General features: G+C 58.9%; 2 protein-coding genes across 9 annotated transcripts; one reads left to right on the plus strand and one right to left on the minus strand.

Moving 5' to 3' along the window:
- Positions 1-956: 956 nt before the first annotated feature.
- On the minus strand, positions 957-8,557 carry PML (PML nuclear body scaffold). 6 transcript variants are annotated; one of them, XM_071441884.1, is made up of 7 exons: positions 8,466-8,557; positions 6,207-6,784; positions 3,636-4,213; positions 2,953-2,990; positions 2,589-2,681; positions 2,157-2,349; positions 957-1,561 (listed from the first exon to the last, which is right to left on the minus strand). In XM_071441884.1, exons 2-7 carry the CDS (start codon positions 6,782-6,784, stop codon positions 1,473-1,475), a joined length of 1,569 nt encoding a protein of 522 aa, XP_071297985.1. In that variant the 5' UTR covers positions 8,466-8,557; the 3' UTR covers positions 957-1,472. The 6 variants fall into 6 exon arrangements, 5 of the variants coding, with proteins under 5 accessions (XP_071297985.1, XP_071297984.1, XP_071297986.1 ...); XM_071441883.1 differs by lacking the exon at positions 8,466-8,557 and adding an exon at positions 7,581-8,282; XM_071441885.1 differs by lacking the exon at positions 8,466-8,557 and adding an exon at positions 7,454-7,578.
- On the plus strand, positions 8,465-19,136 carry LOC139597006 (zona pellucida sperm-binding protein 3-like). Of its 3 annotated transcripts, none has more exons than XR_011681494.1 (10): positions 8,465-12,824; positions 14,353-14,471; positions 15,415-15,518; positions 16,088-16,265; positions 17,061-17,181; positions 17,273-17,364; positions 17,492-17,607; positions 17,866-17,949; positions 18,095-18,610; positions 18,726-19,136. XR_011681494.1 is itself a non-coding variant. In XM_071441890.1 (10 exons), the coding sequence occupies exons 2-10, from the start codon at positions 12,432-12,434 to the stop codon at positions 18,202-18,204; spliced, it is 1,317 nt and encodes a 438-aa protein (XP_071297991.1). In that variant the 5' UTR covers positions 8,465-8,801; positions 8,942-12,431; the 3' UTR covers positions 18,205-19,136. The 3 variants fall into 3 exon arrangements, 1 of the variants encoding a protein (XP_071297991.1); XR_011681493.1 differs by having other exon boundaries at positions 18,095-18,556; positions 18,645-19,136; XM_071441890.1 differs by having other exon boundaries at positions 8,465-8,801; positions 8,942-12,824; positions 18,095-19,136.

The following is a 19,136-nucleotide window of genomic DNA, read 5'->3' on the forward strand; positions in this document are numbered from 1 at the left end:
CCGGACAATGTCACTTCTGGGGACACCCTTGAGGCCGAGGAATTCCGTAATTCCCGGCTCCAACCGGAAATCCCAAGGGCTGGGATGGGGACAGGGCTGGGTGCCACCCACAGGCCAATGTCCCCGTGTCCCCAGGATCCTGGAAAAGGGAACCCAATCCCGGCTGGTGGCTTGGGGCTGGGTGGGAACAGCCCTGGGAGCGAGGAGTGGGAATTTAATCCACGGAAAACATTCCTGGGGTGGGGAACCCCAAAATTGGGATCTGGGATTTCCAAATCCAGCTGGGATTGAGGCAGGAATGTTCAAATCCCAGGAATTTTGTGAGCCTCAAAAATGGGATCTGGGAATCTCAAATCCAGCCAGGATTGAGGCAGGAACGCGCAAATCCCGGGAATTTAATCCACGGAAAACATTCCTGCAGTGGGGAACCCCAAAGTTGGAATCTGGGAATCCTGAATCCAGCCAGAATTGAGGCAGGAACACTCAAATCATGGGAATTTTGTGAGCCCCAAAAATGGGAATCCCAAATCCAGCTGGGATTGAGGCAGGAATGCACAAATCCCAGGAATGTAATCCATGGAAAACATTCCTGGAGCTGGGATGTCCCAAATAAAAAATGGGATCTGGGATAAAAGCAGAGCCCTGAATTCATTCCCTGTTTTCCCTCAGGACAATCCTCCACCGTTTTCCTGGGAAACGGAAATTCCATTTCCCTTTTTCCTGGCAGTGCCAGATTTTTGTGGGAACGTGGCTGGAACGGGCTCCTCCACTCATGGAATGTGGGAATTTTATCCCTGGGATCTCCCCTTGCCCTCAGGTATTTCTCCTGTCCCTAAAATGCCAGGATCGGTGCCCAGAGCAGGGAGCTGGGACAGATTGCACCCCAGAATTCCCAGGTTTTCCCTCTGCTCGGGATGGGTTGGGAAAAGCAGAGTGGAAAGAAGAGGAAGCAGCTGGAATTTTATCCCAGAGCAGCTTTATTGAGACATAAAAAAACTGGGATTTTAAGCCCTCGTTACACCAGGAAACCGACCCCAAAACCAATCCCAATCCTAATCCCAATCCCAATCCCAATCCCAATCCCAATCCCAATCCCAATCCCAATCCCAAGGAATTCCCTGCTCCAAGTGCTGATGGGGGATCCCAGAGGGGATCCCACCCCTGGGATCATCTCCCCACCTTTGGGGGGACTCAGGAACGGGATCCGCTGGCATGGATCCCAACTTCCATCCCAAATTTTATTTTGGGATCAACTCAGACAGGATTTAAGAGGAAAACAACATTCCCAGGAAACCTCAAAGCATTGAAGGGGAGATCCCAGCAGATCCAGGTGGGATTTGGGGCCACTCCAGCACACCAGAGCTCAGTCCAGGAATAAATTTGGGATTAGCCAAGAAGAGGAAAGCCCAAGCAGAAATCTGGGAATGGGAGGCCGGGAATTGCGGGATGAGGCTGGAGGATCCCGTGGGATGTCAGCACGGAGGCGGCTCCGGTGTCACCGTCACCACCACGGTGTCCTCGTCGCTGTCGTCCGAGCTGCAGATGATGATGCTGCCGCCCTCTGCAAGGGAAACCCCAAAATTCCAGATCCCACGGGATCAACGTTCCCGAGCTTTGCACCAGGAACCAACCAGAGCGTGGGGACAACCCCTGGAATGGTGGTGACTACGTGGATCCTGAATTCCATGGATCCCCCACCCCATGGATCCTTCACTCCATGGATACTGAATTCCACAGATCCCTCATCCCATGGATGCTTCATCCTACAGATCCCTCATCCCATGGATCCCTCATCCCATGGATCCTTCATTCCACGGATCCTTCACCCCATGGATCCTGAATTCCATGGATCCCTCATCCCATGGATCCCTCATCCCATGGATCACTCATTCCATGGATCCTTCATCCCATGGACCCCTCACCCCTTGGATCCTTCACCCCATGGATCCCTCACCCCATGGATCCTTCACCTCATGGATCCTTCACTCCATGGATGCTGAATTCCACAGATTCCTCACCCCATGGATCCCTCACCCCACAGATCAGGATCCTTCCCACCCTTGGCCAAGATTCCCATGGAATGGGGGCACAGAAAGGCCGGGAATGATCCCATGGGATGAGGAAAAGCGGGATAGCAGGGATGGTGACATTCCCACCTGCGTCACTGGCACGGACGCAGTTGTGCCGCGACGTGGAGGGGCCGGGCTCCGTCTGGAATTCCCACTGGGATTTGGGATGGCTGGGGCCCGGCTCGTGGTCACATTCCAGCTTCAGGATTTTGGGAGACACCTGGCTGCCCCTCTCCATGCTGGGCAGCGTCCGCTTCTTCCAGCAGGGGAGCGGGAGAGGCTGGAAAAGCGGGATTGGGATTGGGGTGGGATTGAGGTTGGCATTGGGGTGGGATTGGGATCAGGATTGAGGTGGGGTTGGGGTTGGGATTGGGGTTGGGATCAGGGTGGGATTGGGGTTGGGATTGGGGTGGTGTTGGGATCAGGATTGGGGTAGGGTTGGGGTTGGGATTGGGGTTGGGGTTGGGATTGGGGTGGGATTGGGATTGGGGTTGGGATTGGGAAGCCAGGGGATCTCACCTGGATGGGATGGAGGGACCTCACCTCCTCCACTTGGATCTCCTCCAGGCTGGGGGAGACGCTGCGGGGTTTGGGATGGGTTGGATCCTCTTCCTGCAGGAAAAGCGGGGAGTTAGAATGGACCTGGGTCCCAGTGGAGGGGCGGGAACACCCTCGGGAACGGGGAAACTGAGGCACGGAGGGTTTGGGATGGGCCTGGGGGCTGCTCCCGTGGTCGGTGCCATGGTCATGGAATTCCCCAGGGATGAAGCAGTGCCTGGTGGGATGTGGGAATTCGTGGGTGAGGAAACCCTGGAATACTGGGATGGAGAGGGAAAGGAGAGGTGCGGGTTTGGGATGGGGCAGGAGCACCCCCATGTCTCACCAGGTTGTTCTCCAGGGCCACCTCGACCTCGGGGACATCTGGGGACAGAGAAAACCGGGATGAGACCCCGAGCTGGAGCCTCCAGAGCCAGGAAAATCCCGCCTGGCAGCTCCAAACCCCTTCCCTCCGGATTGGGGTGGCCTCAGGGGCTTGGGAGGCTCTGGGGAGCCGGGAATGAGCATCCCCAGAGCCACCGGGATCGGGGGACACCCACAGGGCTCCACAAAAACAACAGAGCACATCCCAGCTCTGGGGGATGAGGAGCTGGAGCAGGAAATGGGGGAGAGGAGGAGGAGGAGGGGAAGAAGGAGAAGAAAAAGAAAAAATGAAGAAAAATAAGGAGGAGGAGGAGGAGAAGGAAGGAGAAGAAAGAGAAGAAGGAGATGAAGGAGAAGAAGGGGAAGAAGGAGGAGGAGGAGGAGGAGAAGGAGAAAGAGAAGGAGAAGGAGAAGGAGAAGGAGAAGGAGAAGGAGAAGGAGAAGGAGAAGGAGAAGGAGAAGGAGAAGGAGAAGGAGAAGGAGAAGGAGAAGGAGAAGGAGGAGGAGAAGGAGGAGGATCCAGCGCTGTCCCTGCTCACGGAGGGCGCTTTGCAGCCGGCCCAGCCCAGAGCTCCCTCCCCAGCCCAGCCCGGCCCGGCCCGGCCCGGCCCGGCCCGGCCCGGCCCTGCCCGGCGCAGCGCTCACCCGGCCGGCCCGTGACGCGCTCCACCAGCGCCCGCAGCCGCGCCCGGCACTCGGCGAAGTCGGGCGGCTCTCGGAGCTCGGGGGGCTCGGGCGGCCGCAGCCGCCGCAGCTCCAGCAGCGCTGCCTTGACGAAGGGCTGCATGTCCATCAGCTCCTGCTCGCCGCCGTAGCGCCCCAGCCTCTCCACCAGCCTCTCGGCCGCCTCCAGCCGCAGCAGCACGCCCTCGGCTCCGCGCAGCTCCTCCGCCAGCGCGCTCCGCCCGCGCTCCGGCCGCGCCTCCAGCAGCGCCCGCAGCTCCTCGGCCTCGCTCCGCACCAGCTCCTGCAGCCGCTCGGCGCTGGTGCGGACGCGCTCCCGCAGCCGCTCCCGCTGCTCCTCCCGCCGCGCCGCCTCGCCCCGCAGCCGCCCCAGCGCCGCCTCGAAGGAGCGGCGGAGCCGCCGCAGGTCCCGGCGCAGAGAGCGCAGCTCCTCCTGGCGCCGGCGGCTCTCGGCGCGGAGGTCGCGGAAGGGAGCGTGGCGAGTGTCCAGCAGCGCGCACGGACAGCACAGAGCCCGCTCGCAGCGAGGGCAGTAGATGCTGGCAGGGCGACACACGGGTGGCGTCAGGGAGGGTGGCAGCAGGGACACGCGGGGGGGGCGGGGGTACAGCCCGGAGCTGCTGCGGGATACCGGGATTGGCTCCCGGGATGGGGGACATGGACACGGGTCAGGGATGGACAGCCAGGGATGGGGGTCAGGGGTGGACAGGGGTCAGGAAGGGACAGGGGTCAGGGAGGGACAGGGGTCAGCGATGGACAGGGGTCAGGGATGGTCAGGGGTCAGGGATGGACAGGGGTCAGGGGTGGACAATGATGGTCAGCAGTCAGGGGTCAGGGATGGGCAGTGGTCAGGGATGGAAACCAGTCAGCCATGGTCAGTGCTCAGCCATGGTCAGTGATGGTCAGAGGGCAGGGATGGTCAGGGGTCAGGGATGGACACTGGTCAGGGATGGACAGGGTCAGCCATGGTCAGCGATGGCCAGTGATGGTCAGTGATGGTCGGTGATGGTCAGTGATGGCCAGTGATGCTCAGCCATGGTCAGTGATGGTCAGTGATGGTCAGTGATGGTCAGTGATGGCCAGTGATGGTCAGTGATGGTCAGGGATGGTCAGGGATGGTCAGGGATGGTCAGTGGTGGTCAGTGGTGGTCAGTGATGGTCAGTGGTGGTCAGTCATGGTCAGTCATGGTCAGTGATGGTCAGTGATGGTCAGTGATGGTCAGGGATGGTCAGTGATGGTCAGTGGTCGTCAGGGATGGTCAGTGGTGGTCGGTGATGGTCAGTGATGGTCAGTGGTGGTCAGGGATGGTCAGGGATGGTCAGTGCCCATTCCAGGGCAGCCCAGACCGTGTCCAGCCCCCTCTGGAGCCTTTCCCCAAATCCCCCTGGACCTCCCCTGGCACGGCTGGGGTCTCTGTGGGGTCACTGCCACCAGTCCCCAGACACGGGGGATAAAACCCCAATGGCAGAGCTTGGGGGACAGGGGATTTGGGTACAGGATGAGATTTGGGAGCAGTGTGAGATTTTGGGACAGGATACATTTGGGCCCATCCCGCTCCAGTACATTCCAGGCTGGAGCATCACCCCCAAACCTCCCGGAGCAGGGCAGGATTTGGGGACAGGATGAGATTTGGGGACAGCATGAAATTCATGGACGGGATGAGATTTGGGGCCAGAATGAATTTGGGGGGCAGAATGAGTTTTGGGGAAAGGACGACGCTTTGGGCAGGGGATGAGGTTTGGGGACATCATGAGATTTGGGGATGGGGGAGATTTGGGAATGCAGTGAGATTTGGGCACAGGATGAGATTTGGGGATGGGATGAGATTTGGGGCCATGGCAATGCTTGGGGACAGGACGAGGTGTGAGGACAGTGTGAGGTTTGAGGACAGGACAAGGTTTGGGGATGGGATGAGATTTGGGGACAGCATAAATTTGGGGAGAGGATGAGTTTTGGGGGCAGGATGAGGTTTGAGGACAGGATGAATTTTGGGGATGGGCTGAGATTTGGGGACGGGACAAGATTTGGGGCCATGGCAATGCTTGGGGACAGGCTGAGGTGCGGGGACAGTGTGAGGTTTGGGGACAGGACAAGATTTAGGGATAGGATGAGATTTGGGGCCAGAATGAATTTGGGGGGCAGAATGAGTTTTGGGAAAAGGCAGGGGACAAGATTTGGGGACAGCATAAGATTTGGGGATGGGGGACATTTGGGAGTGCAGTGAGATTTGGGTACAGGATGAAATTTGGGTACAGGATGAGATTTGGGGACAGGATGAGTTTTGGGGACAGGATATGATTTGGGGATGGGATGAGATTTGGGGATGGGATGAGATTTGGGGCCATGGCAATGCTTGGGGACAGGCCAAGGTGTGAGGACAGTGTGAGGTTTGAGGACAGGACGAGGTTTGGGGCCAGGACAAGATTTGGGGCCGGGACACGATTTGGAGATAGGACAAGATTTGGGGCGGGGACACGATTTGGCCCCACGCCCCCAGGAGTGGCCGGGCCGAGGCTCGGGGGCGCTCCCACCTGCACACGCGGCTCTCCTCGGGGTGGCTGGCGCTGGAGCAGAAGAGGCTGCAGGAGCCGCGCGTGTCCTCCAGGAACTGCCGCGCCGAGCCCGCCCGCAGCTCCTCCACCCTGCGCACCCTGTGCGCCTTCTTCTTGTGCCACCACTGGTGCTCCTCCAGGCACCGCCCGCAGAAGAACTCCTCGCAGTCCGAGCACCACACCAGCGCCGCCTCGGCGCGGCAGCGGCTGCAGCCGGGCCCGCCCGAGCTGCGGATCTGCCGCCAGAGCTGCAGGCGGCTCCGCAGGTTGCAGAAGAGCAGATTGTCCACGGCCGGAGCGCCCGTGGCCGCCTGGCAGCGCGGGCACTGCTTGGTGTCGCTCAGGCAGCCCGGGCACAGCGTGTGCAGGCAGCGCAGCAGCCGCGGCTGCGCCGAGTCCTGCCCGCAGCCGTCGCACCCAAGGAACTGGAAATCTTCCTCTTCCTCCTCATCCTCGTTCTCGCCCTCCGCCGCCTGGCACGGAGGGGAGGCCGGCGCGGCGGGGCCCGGCTCTGGGTGAGGCTCCGGTTCCGCTTCTGGCTCCGGTTCCGTCTCCATCTGCGGAGGGAGATGCGGGATTCTCCCGTGGGATGGAGGAAGTTGGGGCTCGGCCCCGTAAATCCCGCTCGGGGTTCTGCTGTCCCGCCCCTCGCAGGTTCCTCCCCACCCTCCCGGAGCTCTCGGCCTTCCTGGAATTTGGGATTTCCCAAGCGCCAGTGGAAACGAAAGCAAAACGGTTTTGGTGCCGCCGCGGCCACCACTCCTTCCTGCTTGGACAGAGGGAAAGCGGGAACACCCTGGCAACGACCCCAAAACCTTCTTGGCAGTGACCCCAAAACCTCCCCGGCAGTGACCCCAAAACCTCCCCGGTAGTGACCCTAAAACCCTCTTGGCAATGACCCCAAAACCCCCTTGTCAGTGACTCCAAAGCCTCTCCGGCAACGACCCCCAAACCTCCCCGGCAGCGACTCCAAAACCTCCCTGGCAGTGACCCCAAAACACCCCAGCAACTCTGTCCCCAGCACCAGCCCTGTCCCCAAAGGTTTCCCCAAAGGTGTCCCCAGCCCTGTCCCCAAAGGTGTCCCCAGATGTGTCCCCAGCCCTGTCCCTCGCCACTCCTCACCCCCAGCTCGGCAGCGCGGACAAACCCCCCCCGTCCCCCCAGTAAATATTTGGGGGGGCCAGAAAAAGCCGGGACCCCCTTCCCACCCCGCCCTAAAAACGCACCCGCGCCCTCTCCCCGGGCAGGAACCGCCCGCTGGTGCCTCGGGGGGCTCCAGTTGGTCCCCGTGTCCCCCGGATTGTCCCCGTGTCCCCCCGGGGCTCTGGTTTGTCCCCGTGTCGCCCCCGGTACCTGCAGGGTCGCGGCGGGGCCGGGAGCGGCGGGAGGAGGAGCGGGAAGAGGGCGGGGAGAGGGCGGGAGGGACGGACGGACGGACGGACGGAGGGAGGGACGGACGGAGGGAGGGACGGAAGGGAGACCGGGAGCTGTGGGGCGGTGCCGGGGGAATCCGGGCGTGCGGGGACCGGGGGGATGCGGGATTGGGATAGGGATTCTGGAATGGGGGTTTTGGGATCGGGATGGGGATTCTGGGATAGAGATTGGGATGTGGGATATGGGACCGGGATGGGGATGTGGGATATGGGACCGCGATGGGGATGTGGGATATGGGACCGGGATCGGGATGTGGGACCGGGATTGTGATGTGGGATCGGGATGGGGGATGTGGGATATGGGATCGAGGTGGGGATGTGGGATCGGGATGGGGATTCAGGGACCGGGATTCAGGGAGCGGGATCGGGATGTGGGACCGGGATGTGGGACCGGGATGGGGATTCAGGGACCGGGATGGGGATGTGGGACCGGGATTCAGGGAGCGGGATGTGGATCCCGGCCCCGGGCAGGCGCTGCCGGTGCCGTGGGGGCCGTTCCGGTGGCCGAGCCCCGCCCCCGCCGCTCCGGGCCCGCTCCGTCCCCATTGTCCCGCGCGTGGGGCCGGGCCGGGAGGGACATTCCCGGCCCCATTCCCGGCCCCATTCCCGCCCCAATCCCGGCCCCATTCCCGGCTCAATCCCGGCCCCAATCCCGCCCCACCCTTCCCTTCCCACCCCGCGACACGGAGGCGGTGGCACCGCCACAAGGCCGGGGCGGGGATTTTGGGGACAAAATGCCACCCCCTTTTATGGCTGGGGCGCCCCGATCCCAAATCCCCGCGTTCCCGGAACGGGATGCGCTCACCGGGCCGGGATTTGGGATCGGATCCGCCCCGGCGCCGTCACATGACGGAGCCACCAGGAAGCGCCGCCGCTCCTCTTTCCTGTCCCCAAGCCCGCGCTGGCGACAACGCCACCTCGCCGAGTGTCGCCAGTGTCGCCAGAGCGGGGCCGGGACCGCGGGAGGGTCCCGGAGCTCCGGGGCATTGTCCCCGCGGTGGCACCGCTCGGATTTGTCACCCGCGGTGGCAGCGAAAAACCCCAGAAGGTTTTATCAGCCCTCAGCCCGGCTGACCCCAAAGCCCGTCCGGGTGTCCCTGGAATGTCACCAAGCCCAGGTGACCCCAAACTCTGTCCCCAGGTGACCCCAAACCCTTCTGTGTTGTCCCAACCCAAGTGACCCCAAATCCCTGGGTGTCACCCTGATCCTCGGTGACCCCAAATCCTGCCCTGGTGTCCCTAAAGCGCCACCAACCACAGGTGACCCCAAACTGTCCCCAGGTCACCCCAAATCCTCCAGTGCCACCACCTCGAGTGACCCCAAACCCTTCCACGGTGCCCCTCAATGTCCCCAACCCAAATGACCCCAAATCCTCAAGTGTCACCCTGACCCCAGTGACCCCAAATCCTGCCCTGGTGTCTCTCGAGTGCCACCACCCCAGGGCACCCCAAACCCTCAAATGTCACCCCCCAGGGCACCCCAAACGCTTTTGTGGCGTCCCCCGAGTGTCACCAGCCCCAGCTCACCCCAAACTCTGTCCCCAGGGACCCCAAACCCTCGAGTGTCCCCCTGACCCCGGTGACCCCAAACCCCATAAGGGTCGGGATCGGGATCCTGGAATTCCCTGGGATTTGCCCCATATGGGGTCACATTCCCAACCCCAAAAATTCCTGGAAATCCCATGGGATCCTCCTGTTCCCAGCTGGAAATTCCCATGGAAACCCCAGTCCAGAGCGGGAAATCCTCGCTCCGGGGGGAATTCCCAAATATTCCCAAATATCCCAAAGGGACACCCAAAAACTCCCAGGAAATCCCAGGAGATTCCAGGAAATCCACCCCGAAGGAATTCCCAAGGATTTGGAGGGGCTGGAGAGGGAAATCTGGGATTGGGAAAAATGGGAATTCTGGGATCCCGAATCCCAGTTTGGGATTGGGAAAAATGGGAATTCTGGGATCCCAAATCCCACTTTGGGATTGGGAATGCCAGGATCCCAAATCCCACTTTGTGACTGGGAAAAATGGGAATTTTGAGATCCCAAATCCCCAAAATCCCTGAGTTTTTCCCAGAAAAATCCTGGAATCCCAAATCCCAGTTCTGGGATTCCAAATCCCAAAACTCCAAATTTTCCCGGATTTTTGGCCCTTGGAAAAGGGGGAAGAGCTTGGAATTCCCATTGGGATTTGGCATCAGCCTTTTTCCAGGAGGGAATTTGGGATCTGGGACGGGATTTTTCCTGATTTTTTCTACCTTTGGAGCTCCCTGATCCCAAAAATATCAGGAATTCCTCTAGAATCAGATCCCCTCCTTCCCCAGCAGGGATTTTTCCCAGGAAAAACCTCTGGGAAAAGAGGAAAAGCTTTTCCCAAATCCCCATTTTTCCATGGATTTTTTACATTCTGGAAAATCTGGGAACGGGAACAAATCTGGGGTCGTTTTTTGGGATAAAATCCCAGTTTGGGATGAGAGAGAGGCAGGAATTTCACCCCCAGGAATTCCAAACCCCGGAATTCCGATCCCTGCTCCAAGGATTGTTTGGAATTCTTGGATCCCACCAGGATAAACAATCCTTGGAATTCCTGCACTCAGAATTCCCTCCCCCAATCCCAAAAGCGGCTCTGAAATTCCCTTTTCCTGCTTTTTTCCCCTCTTTTTTTATGGGATTTTTGGGTTTTCCCACTGCCATCCCCAAATCCCGGGATTCTGTGGGGCTGTGAAAGGAATAGTTTGGGAATTCTGGAGGGAATTTTGGGGTTTTTCATGGATTTGGGGATTTTTGGGAAAGGAAAGAGCCGGGATTTGCTCCCCTTGGATTTGGGATTCTTGGCCATGGAAAACTGGGAATTCTGGGACAACCTCAGCTGGAATTCCTTGGGATGAAATTCTGAGGGAGATTTGGGATTTGGGGTGATCCAAATCCTTGGATTTGGGAAAGAATTCCTGGCCCCAAATCCTCATGGATTCCTTCCCAATCCAGGGGTTTTTTTGGGATCATTCCTTGGGGGTTTTTGGTTGGGTTTTTTTTGGATCTTCCCTCAGTTTTCCTGGGATCCAGAGAGATTTTGATCCTAAAAACTCGGGAAGAGCCCAAATCCCAACCCTGGAGCTGGGAATGAGGGAAAACCTCAGGAAAATCTGGGAAAACCCCAAAGAAATCTGGGATGAGGGAAAACCCTTGGAATTCCCAAGAATTCCTGGGATTAAAACTCAGTTTTTAGGGAAAATGGGATGGGGTAAAAAACCCGGATTTGGTTCTTGAGAATTCCCAAAAATTCCTTCTCACATTTTTTCCCAGGAAATCAGAAATCCCCTTTTCCCTATGGAACCCACCCCCATTCCCGGATTTTTTTCCCTCTGGCTCCATCCCGAGGGATTTTTCCCCAAATCCCAAAGGGATCCCGGAGTTTCCTGGGGTGAGGAGAAGCCTTGAATCCAAGGATTTTCCCCCCTCAGCCCCAGAATTCCCGATATCTCCCTGACGCAGGAGCTCAGCCTCTGGAATTCCGGGAATTTCCGCAGTATTTTAAACACAGGGATAAAAAAAAAAACTCCTAAAAATCCCCAGGACTGGGGGATTTTGGGATGAGCAGAAAACCCCTGGAAGCAGCTGAGGGGTTGATGCTGATCCAGAAAATTTCTTGGGAATGCTGAGCCGGTTCCAGCTCCAAAACCCCTGGAATTCTTTTGGGATCAATGCCAGGAATTTCTCTTTGGGGCCGATTTTGGAAAAAAAAAAAAATCCCAAATCTGAGATTTTTTCCAGGAAAAAGGGGGAGAGGGATTTTGGGATTTGGGGGAAATGGAGCTGATGGAAAACTGGGAAAGGGGAGGTGGGGGTGTGGAGGGACAGAAATTCCATTAAAATGCCATTTAAAAAAATCCATTTAAAAGTTCCATTAAAAATTCCATTAAAAGAAATTCCATTAAAAATTCCGTTAAGGAAAAAAAAAAAAAAAAAAGGAATTCCATTAAAAAATCCATTAAAATCCGGGATTGGAATAACAAAGGGCATGAAATAACCCCACCAAAAAAAAAAAAAGAGGAAAATTTGGAATGAGCCTGGAAAATCCATGGGATTTATTCCAGGGAGTTTTCCCTGTTTTTCCCTTTTCCTTGGATGCAATGGAATGGGAAGAGTCGGGAGGGAGGAAAATGAAGGAATTTTTGGGTCTTGGTGATTCCCCATGATCCAAACTCAAATCCCATAATTTGGGGGGGGGATAGAACGAGGGATTTTCCCTGGAATTTGGGATCCCGGAGCCTTGGGTGAGGATTTTTGGGAAAAGGGGGATAAACCAGGCTGTATCCCAAAAAACCTCGGGATTTGTGCATCCAGAGGGGTCTGGATCACCGGACACCCCAAAATTCCAGCCCCGGGAGCGAGGTCGGAGCCAAAATTCCTTCGTTTTTTGGGATAACACTCCCCCCCCCCCCCATCCCCAAATTCCTCATCCGAGGGGAGAGCAGCGCTCCGGGAGTTCTGGGGTTATCCCTGGAATTCGGGATCCCGGGAAAAGCGGAGCCTCTGCTCGCTCCTTATCAGCGCGGAGCCCAAACAATTCCCTGTGCCCGCGGCTCCGCGGCTCCTGCCGGGATAAACAATTCCCAAAAATCCTCCGGGAACGCTCATCCCGACCCCTCGCCCCTCGGAAATGACGGGGGCGCGCTCAGGGGCGCCCTTGGAATTCCAAAGGGGGGGAGCTGGGCTCGTTCCCAGCGGGATATAAACCCGGGCTGGGGCTCCGCGCAGGGAATCGCGGGCATTTTCCGGGATGCGCTCCCAAATCCGCCTCCTCCTGGCGCTGCTCTGCGCGGCCCCCGCGGCCTCGGCGCCTCCGCCCTGGCAGCCGGCATGGAGCGATCCCAATCCCAATCCCAATCCCAATCCCAATGCCTGGGGCTGGGCGGACGAGCAGCCCCATTCCCATTCCGGTTCCCATTCCCATTCCCGGTGGGGCTCCCGGGCGCAGGTGCCGGTGGAAGTGCAGTGCCAGGAGGCGCAGCTGGTGGTGATCGTGCACCGGGACCTGTTCGGCAACGGCCGCTTGGTCAGCGCCGCCGAGCTCAGCCTGGGCCCCGCCGCCTGCAAACATTCCCGCCTGGATCCATCCCAGAAAACCGTCACCTTCAGCGCCGGCCTGCACGAGTGCGGCAGCACCGTCCAGGTGAGTCCCGCCTCTCATCCCGGCATTCCCAACCGGATTATTCCCACCGGGAGCGGCTCCCGGGGTTGTCCGGATCCCAGGTTTTGAGGGAGATCCAGGTGAGTCCCGTTCCCATTCCGGGATTCCGCTCCTATCCTGGGATTCCCACCGGGAGCGGCTCCCGGGGTTGTGCGGATCCCAGGTTTTGAGGGAGATCCAGGTGAGTCCTGTCCCGATCCCGGGATCCCGTCCGGGAGAGGCTCCAGGAGATCCCGGGGTGTCGGGGAGATCCAGGTGAGTCCCGTTCCCGTCCCGTTCCCGTCCCGGGATTCCCGCCGGGAGTAGCTCCCGGGTCCGTGCAAATCCCAGATTTAGGGGAGATCCAGGTGAGTCCCGTTCCCATCCCGGGATTCTGCTCGTATCCCGGGATTCCCACCTGGAGCGGCTCCCGCGGTGTCGGGAGAGATCCGGGTGAGTCCTGTCGGGATCCCGGAATTCCCACCGGGAGCGGCTCCCGGGATCGTGCGGATTCCCGAGTCCTTGTCCCGATCCCGGGATCCCGCCCCGATCCTGGGATTCCACCCGGGAGAGGCTCCAGGAGATCCGGAGGTGTCGGGGGAGATCCAGGTGAGTCCCGTCCCCATTCCGGGATTCCCACCGGGAGCGGCTCCGGGGCCGCGCCTGTTCCCGGTTTCACGGAGATCCAGGGGCTGGATCCGGGATCATTCCAGGGGAAGGAGGAGCCGCGATTTCCTGGGAATTTGAGCGGTTTTCCCGCAGCTTTTCCCATTCCTCTGGGAAAAGCCTCTTTTCCCTCAGGTTTAATTCCGCTCCGTGGAAACGGTGGTTTTCCATCCCTTTTCCCTTTCTTCTACCCCATTTCCCCCCTTTTCCATCCCTTTTCTACCACCCCATTTCCCCCCTTTTCCATCCCTTTTCTACCATTTCCATGAATTCTCCCAGCATTCCCAGTCAGCCCAGTGGTGCTGCTGGGATGAGGAGCGGCCTCTCCCACAGAATTCCCCACTTTTATTCTCAAATCACCCCGAATTCCCCAATTCCTTGGAATTCCCACTCACCCTGCTGACCCCCCTGATTGGAGACCCATGGAATTCCTGGTTTTTATTCCCAGATTCCCTCATTTCTTTCAATTCCCTCATTTTCTGGATTCCCTTTTCCCATGGAATTCCCGGTTTTCATTCCCGGGTCACCCCAGATTTCCTCATTCCTTCCAATTCCCGCTCACTCAGGATTGAGGAACCCCTTTTCCCCAAATCCCCAGTTTTTATTCCCAGATCACTCTGGATTCCCTCATTTCTTTCAATTCCTGCATTTTCTGGGTTCCCTTTTCCCACGGAATTCCCCGTTTTCATTCCCAGATCACCCCAGATTCCCTGATTTCTTCCACTTCCCACTCACTCTGGATTGAGGAACGCTTTTCCCACAGGATTCCCAGTGTTTATTCCCAGATTCCCTCATTCCTTCCACTCCCTGCTCACTCGGGATTGAGGAACCCTTTCCCCCTGGAATTCCCGATGTTCATTCCCAGGTCACTCCGGATTCCCTGATTTACCGGACGCTCCTGAGCTACGATCCCAGCCCCGGCAGCAACCCGGCCATCGTGCGCAGCGACCCGGCCGTCATCCCCATCGAGTGCCACTACCCCAGGTGCCCGTCCCAGTCCCCTCCCGTGCTCCAGCATTCCCGGGAATCCCATTCCCATCCTGGGATCCCATCCTGGCATTCCCAGGAATCCCATTCCCATCCAGGGATCTCATCCCAGATTTCCAGTGTCCCATTCCCAGTGTCCCCATTCCCATTTCCAGTTCCCTTTTCCAGGTGGGATAACGTCACCAGTGGCTCCCCGTTCCCACTGTCCCCATTCCTGTCCCAGCGTCCCCATTCCCATTCCCATTGTCCCCATTCCCATCCTGGTGTCCAAGCTCCGTTCCCAGTGTCCCCAGCATCCCATCCCACATTCCTGGGATTCCCAGATCCCATCCTGCATTCCTGGCATTCCCATTCCCATTCTGGGGTCCCCATTCCCACCCACTGTCCCTGTTCCCACTGTCCCATTCCCATATCACGATCCCATTTCCCTTTTCCAGGTGGGATAACGTCACCAGCGGCTCCCTATTCCCAGTGTCCCCATTCCCAATTTCCCCATTTCCATCCCAATTTCCCCGTTCCCAGCATGCCCATTCCCAGCGTCCCCATTCCCATTGCCAGTGCTTCATTCCCATCCCAGTGTCCCCATCCTGATCCCATTCCCTTTTCCAGGTGGGATAATGTCACCCATGGCTCCCCATTCCCAGTGTCCCCATTCCCAATTTCCTTCCCGATGTCCCCATTCTTGTCCCAGTGTCCTATTCCCAGTTTCCCAATTCCCAGTGTCCCCGTTCCATCCCAGTGACCCCATTCCCGATCCCATTCCCTTTTCCAGGCAGGGTAGCATCTCCAGCGTCCCCATTCCATCCCAGCGTCCCCATCCTGATCCCATTCCTGACCCCATTCCCTTTTCCAGGCGGGATAACGCCTCCAGGAGCTCCCCATTCCCAATGGCCCCATTCCCATTCCCGATCCCATTCCCATTTCCAATTCCCTTTTCCAGGCGGGATAATGTCTCCAGCGGCTCCATCCGTCCCACCTGGTCTCCCTTCAACTCCGCTCTGCACTCCCAGGAGAAGCTCCTGTTCTCCCTGCGCCTCATGAACGGTGTGGGATCGGGGCCTTCCCACACTTCCCCTCCTTTCTCATCCCTTTTCCATCTCTTTTCTCCCTTTTCCATCCCCACTTTTCCCGACCTTTTCCCCATTTCTCCATCCCACTTCCCCATTTCTCCATCCCATTTCCCCATTTGTCCATCCCCTTTTCCCCCTTTTCCATCCCTTTCCCACCCCTTTTCCCCTTTTGGGGTTTGGGGTTGATCCCGTTGGGTTTTCCAGAGGACTGGAGCTCAGAGCAGGATTTCTCGGGGTTCCCCCTTTCCCATCCCTTTTCCCATTGGGTTTTCCAGAGGACTGGAGCTCCAAGTGGGATTTCTCAAGATTCCCCCTTTTCCACCCCTTTCCCACTTTGGGATCGCTTTGGGGTTGATCCCATTGGGTTTTCCAGGGGACTGGAGCTCAGGGCAGGATTTCCTGGGATTCCCCCTTTCCCATCCCTTTTCCCATGGGGTTCTCCATAGGATTGGAGCTCCGAGCGGGATCTCTTGGGATTCCCCCTTTCCCATCCCTTTTCTCATTTTGGGCTCAGTTTGGGGTTGATCCCGTGGGGTTTTCCAGAGGACTGGAGCTCGGAGCGGGATCTCTCGGCGTTCCGCCTGGGGGACGTGCTGAACATCCAGGCCGAGGTGGGCGCCCACAGCCACGTCCCCCTGCGGCTCTTCATCGACTCCTGCGTGGCCACGCTGGGCCCCGGCGCGGGCACCGAGCCCCACTACGCCATCATCGACTTCAACGGGTGCGCCAGGGACACCTGGGGACATCTGGGGATGGTTTGGGGACATTCGGGGATGTTTGGGGACATTTGGGGCCACCCAGGGGCGTGGTGAGCTCTCCTTGTCCCACTACGCCATCATCGACTTCACTGAGTGTGCTGGGGACAGCTGGGGACATCTGGGGATGTTTGGGGATAATTTGGGGACGATTGGGGACAATTTGGGGTGAGAGACAGGATCAGGGGGTGGTGACACCTCACTGCACCATCACTGACTTCAACGGGTGGGTTGGGAACATCTGGGGACACTTTGGGGTCAGGGATACAGTCAGGGGTAGTGACACCTCGTCCCTCCCCACTGCTCCATCATCTCCTTCAATGGGTGAGTTTGGGGACATTTGGGGACAATTTGGGGTCTGGGGGACACACAAGGGGTGGTGACTTCAATGAGAGAGCTGGGGACATTTTGGGGACATTTTCAGCTCTAGGAGGTGCTGAGCACTTGTCACTTCCCCAGCCGATCTGGGGACACTTGGGGACGCTGCAGTGCCAGCCAGGGCTGTGACCCCGCTGTCCCCATGACTGTGACCCCACTGTCCCAGGGGTGTGACCCTGCTGTCCCCATGGCTGTGACCCCGCTGTCCCCATGACTGTGACCCCACTGTCCCTGGGGCTATGTCCCCGGGGTGTGACCCCACTGTCCCCAGGGTGTGACCCCGCTGTCCCCATGGTGTGACCCCGCTGTCCCCGGGGTGTGACCCCGCTGTCCCCATAGTGTGACCCCACTGTCCCCGGGGTGTGACCCCACTGTCCCCACAGCTGCCTGGTGGACGGGCGCTCCGATGCCACCAGCTCGGCCTTTGTCACCCCCCGGCCGCGGCAGGACGTGCTGCGCTTCCAGATCGACGCCTTCCGCTTCGCTGGCGACCCCCGCAGCCTGGTAAGGGCCTGGGGAACCCCGGGGACACCCCGCTGTCCCCAGCGCCACCCCGGTGGCCGCGCGGTGTCCCCAGCAGTGTCCTCTGGCGCAGATCTACATCACGTGTCACCTGAAGGTGACACCGGCCGAGCAGAGCCCGGACGCGCTGAACAAGGCCTGCTCCTTCAGCAAGGCGCGCAACACGTGAGCAATGTCACCTCTCTAGTGTCACCTCCCTGGTGGCACCTCCGTGGTGGCACCTCCGTGGTGGCACCTCCGTGGTGTCACCTCCATGGTGGCATCGGCTGACGGTGTCACCTCCCTGCTGCAGCTGGGCGCCCGTGGAGGGGACAAGGGACATCTGCAGCTGCTGCGAGCTGGGCAACTGCGGCCGGAGGCCAGCGGAGCCCTGGAACGGCCACCGCTACCGGAGACACGACGGGGACGGTGAGGGGACAGCGTGGGGACAGCGTGGGGACAGTGTGGGGACAGTGTGGGGACAGCAGGGGGACAGTGTGGGGACATGGGAACACTGGGGATACCAGGGACATGGGGGCATGGGGACAGGGGGACATGGGGACAGGGGGACACTGGGATAAGGGACAGGGGGACAGGGGAACAGTGGGACATGGGGACAGGGGGACATGGGGACTGTGGAGAGGGGGTGATCCCTCCTCACTGTCCCTCACTGTCCCTTGTCCCCAGGTGCCACCTCTGAAGCTGACGTTGTCATCGGTCCCGTGCTGCTCTCGAGTGCCCAGCATGACCAGCGCCCTGAGGGCCACCAGGGTGAGTCCCTGAGGTGACACTGGGTGATACTGGGTGCACCAGGTGACACCAATGACACTGGGGACACTGGGTGACACCGGTAACACCAGGTGGCACCCGGTGACAATCCCCGCTGCCCTCCGTGTCACTCGGTGTCCCTTGGCAGGCGCGGTGGCACCGCTGGCCCTGGGGACAGCGCTGGCCTGTGCGGTGGCCGGCGTGGCCGTGGCCGGAGCCGCGCTGGCCATCGGCCTCAGGCGCCGGAATTCCCCATGAACCCCGGAACGACCAACGGAAATCCCAAACAATCCCACAAGGACCGATGGAAGTCCTGATAAATCCCACAAGGACCAACAGAATTCCCAATAAATCCCACAAGGACTGATGGAAATCCCGATAAATCCCACAACCCGCGGTGTCCAAGGGGTCACTCTGGGAGGGAATCCCGGGAATGGGGTGGGGAGAGTGACCAATTCTGTCCCAGGGTCCCCATTCCATTCCGATGTCCCCATTCTCGTCTCAGTGTCCCCATTCCCGTCCCAGTGTCCCTAATCCCATCCCAGTTGTCCCTATTCCAATGTCACCATTCCCAGTGTCTCCATTCCCATCCCAGTGTACCCAATCCCATGTCCCCAGTCCCAATGTCCCCATTCAATCCCACTGTCCCCATTCCCATCCCAGTGTCCCCATTTCCATCCCAGTGTCCCCAATTCCAGTGTCCCCATTTCCACTGTCCCCATTCCTGTCCCAGTGTCCCCAATTCCAGTGTCACCAGTCCTGGTTGTCCCCAGTCCCAGTGTCCCTCTTTCCAATGTCCCCATCCCAATCCCACTGTCCCCAGTCCCAATGTCCCCATTCCCATCCCAATGTCCCCAGTCCAGTGTCCCCACTCCCAATGTCCCCAATCCAAGTGTCCCCATTCCCATTCCCACTGTCCCCATTCCCAGCCCAAAATTCCCAAATCCCAACTTCTGCTCTCTCCAGCAGGAAAAGAGAAAAAAATCCCTAAAAAAATTTATGGGATTTCCTTCCCCAAAATTCCCAGAACTCTTTCTTTCCCCCACTTGGGGACATTCCCAGAAATCCCCAAGGATTTGTGGGATCACGAGGATTTTATGGAGCATTTTGGGGGTCCCTGCTTTGATTCCAGCCTTGGATTCCCCTGGGAATGCTGGGAAAATTCGGGATAAAAACGATTCCCAAGAGTC

The sequence above is a fragment of the Agelaius tricolor genome, unplaced genomic scaffold (assembly GCF_023055355.1).
Source record: "Agelaius tricolor isolate 1412-34295 unplaced genomic scaffold, bAgeTri1.0.p SCAF_16, whole genome shotgun sequence".
Lineage (NCBI taxonomy): Eukaryota > Metazoa > Chordata > Aves > Passeriformes > Icteridae > Agelaius > Agelaius tricolor.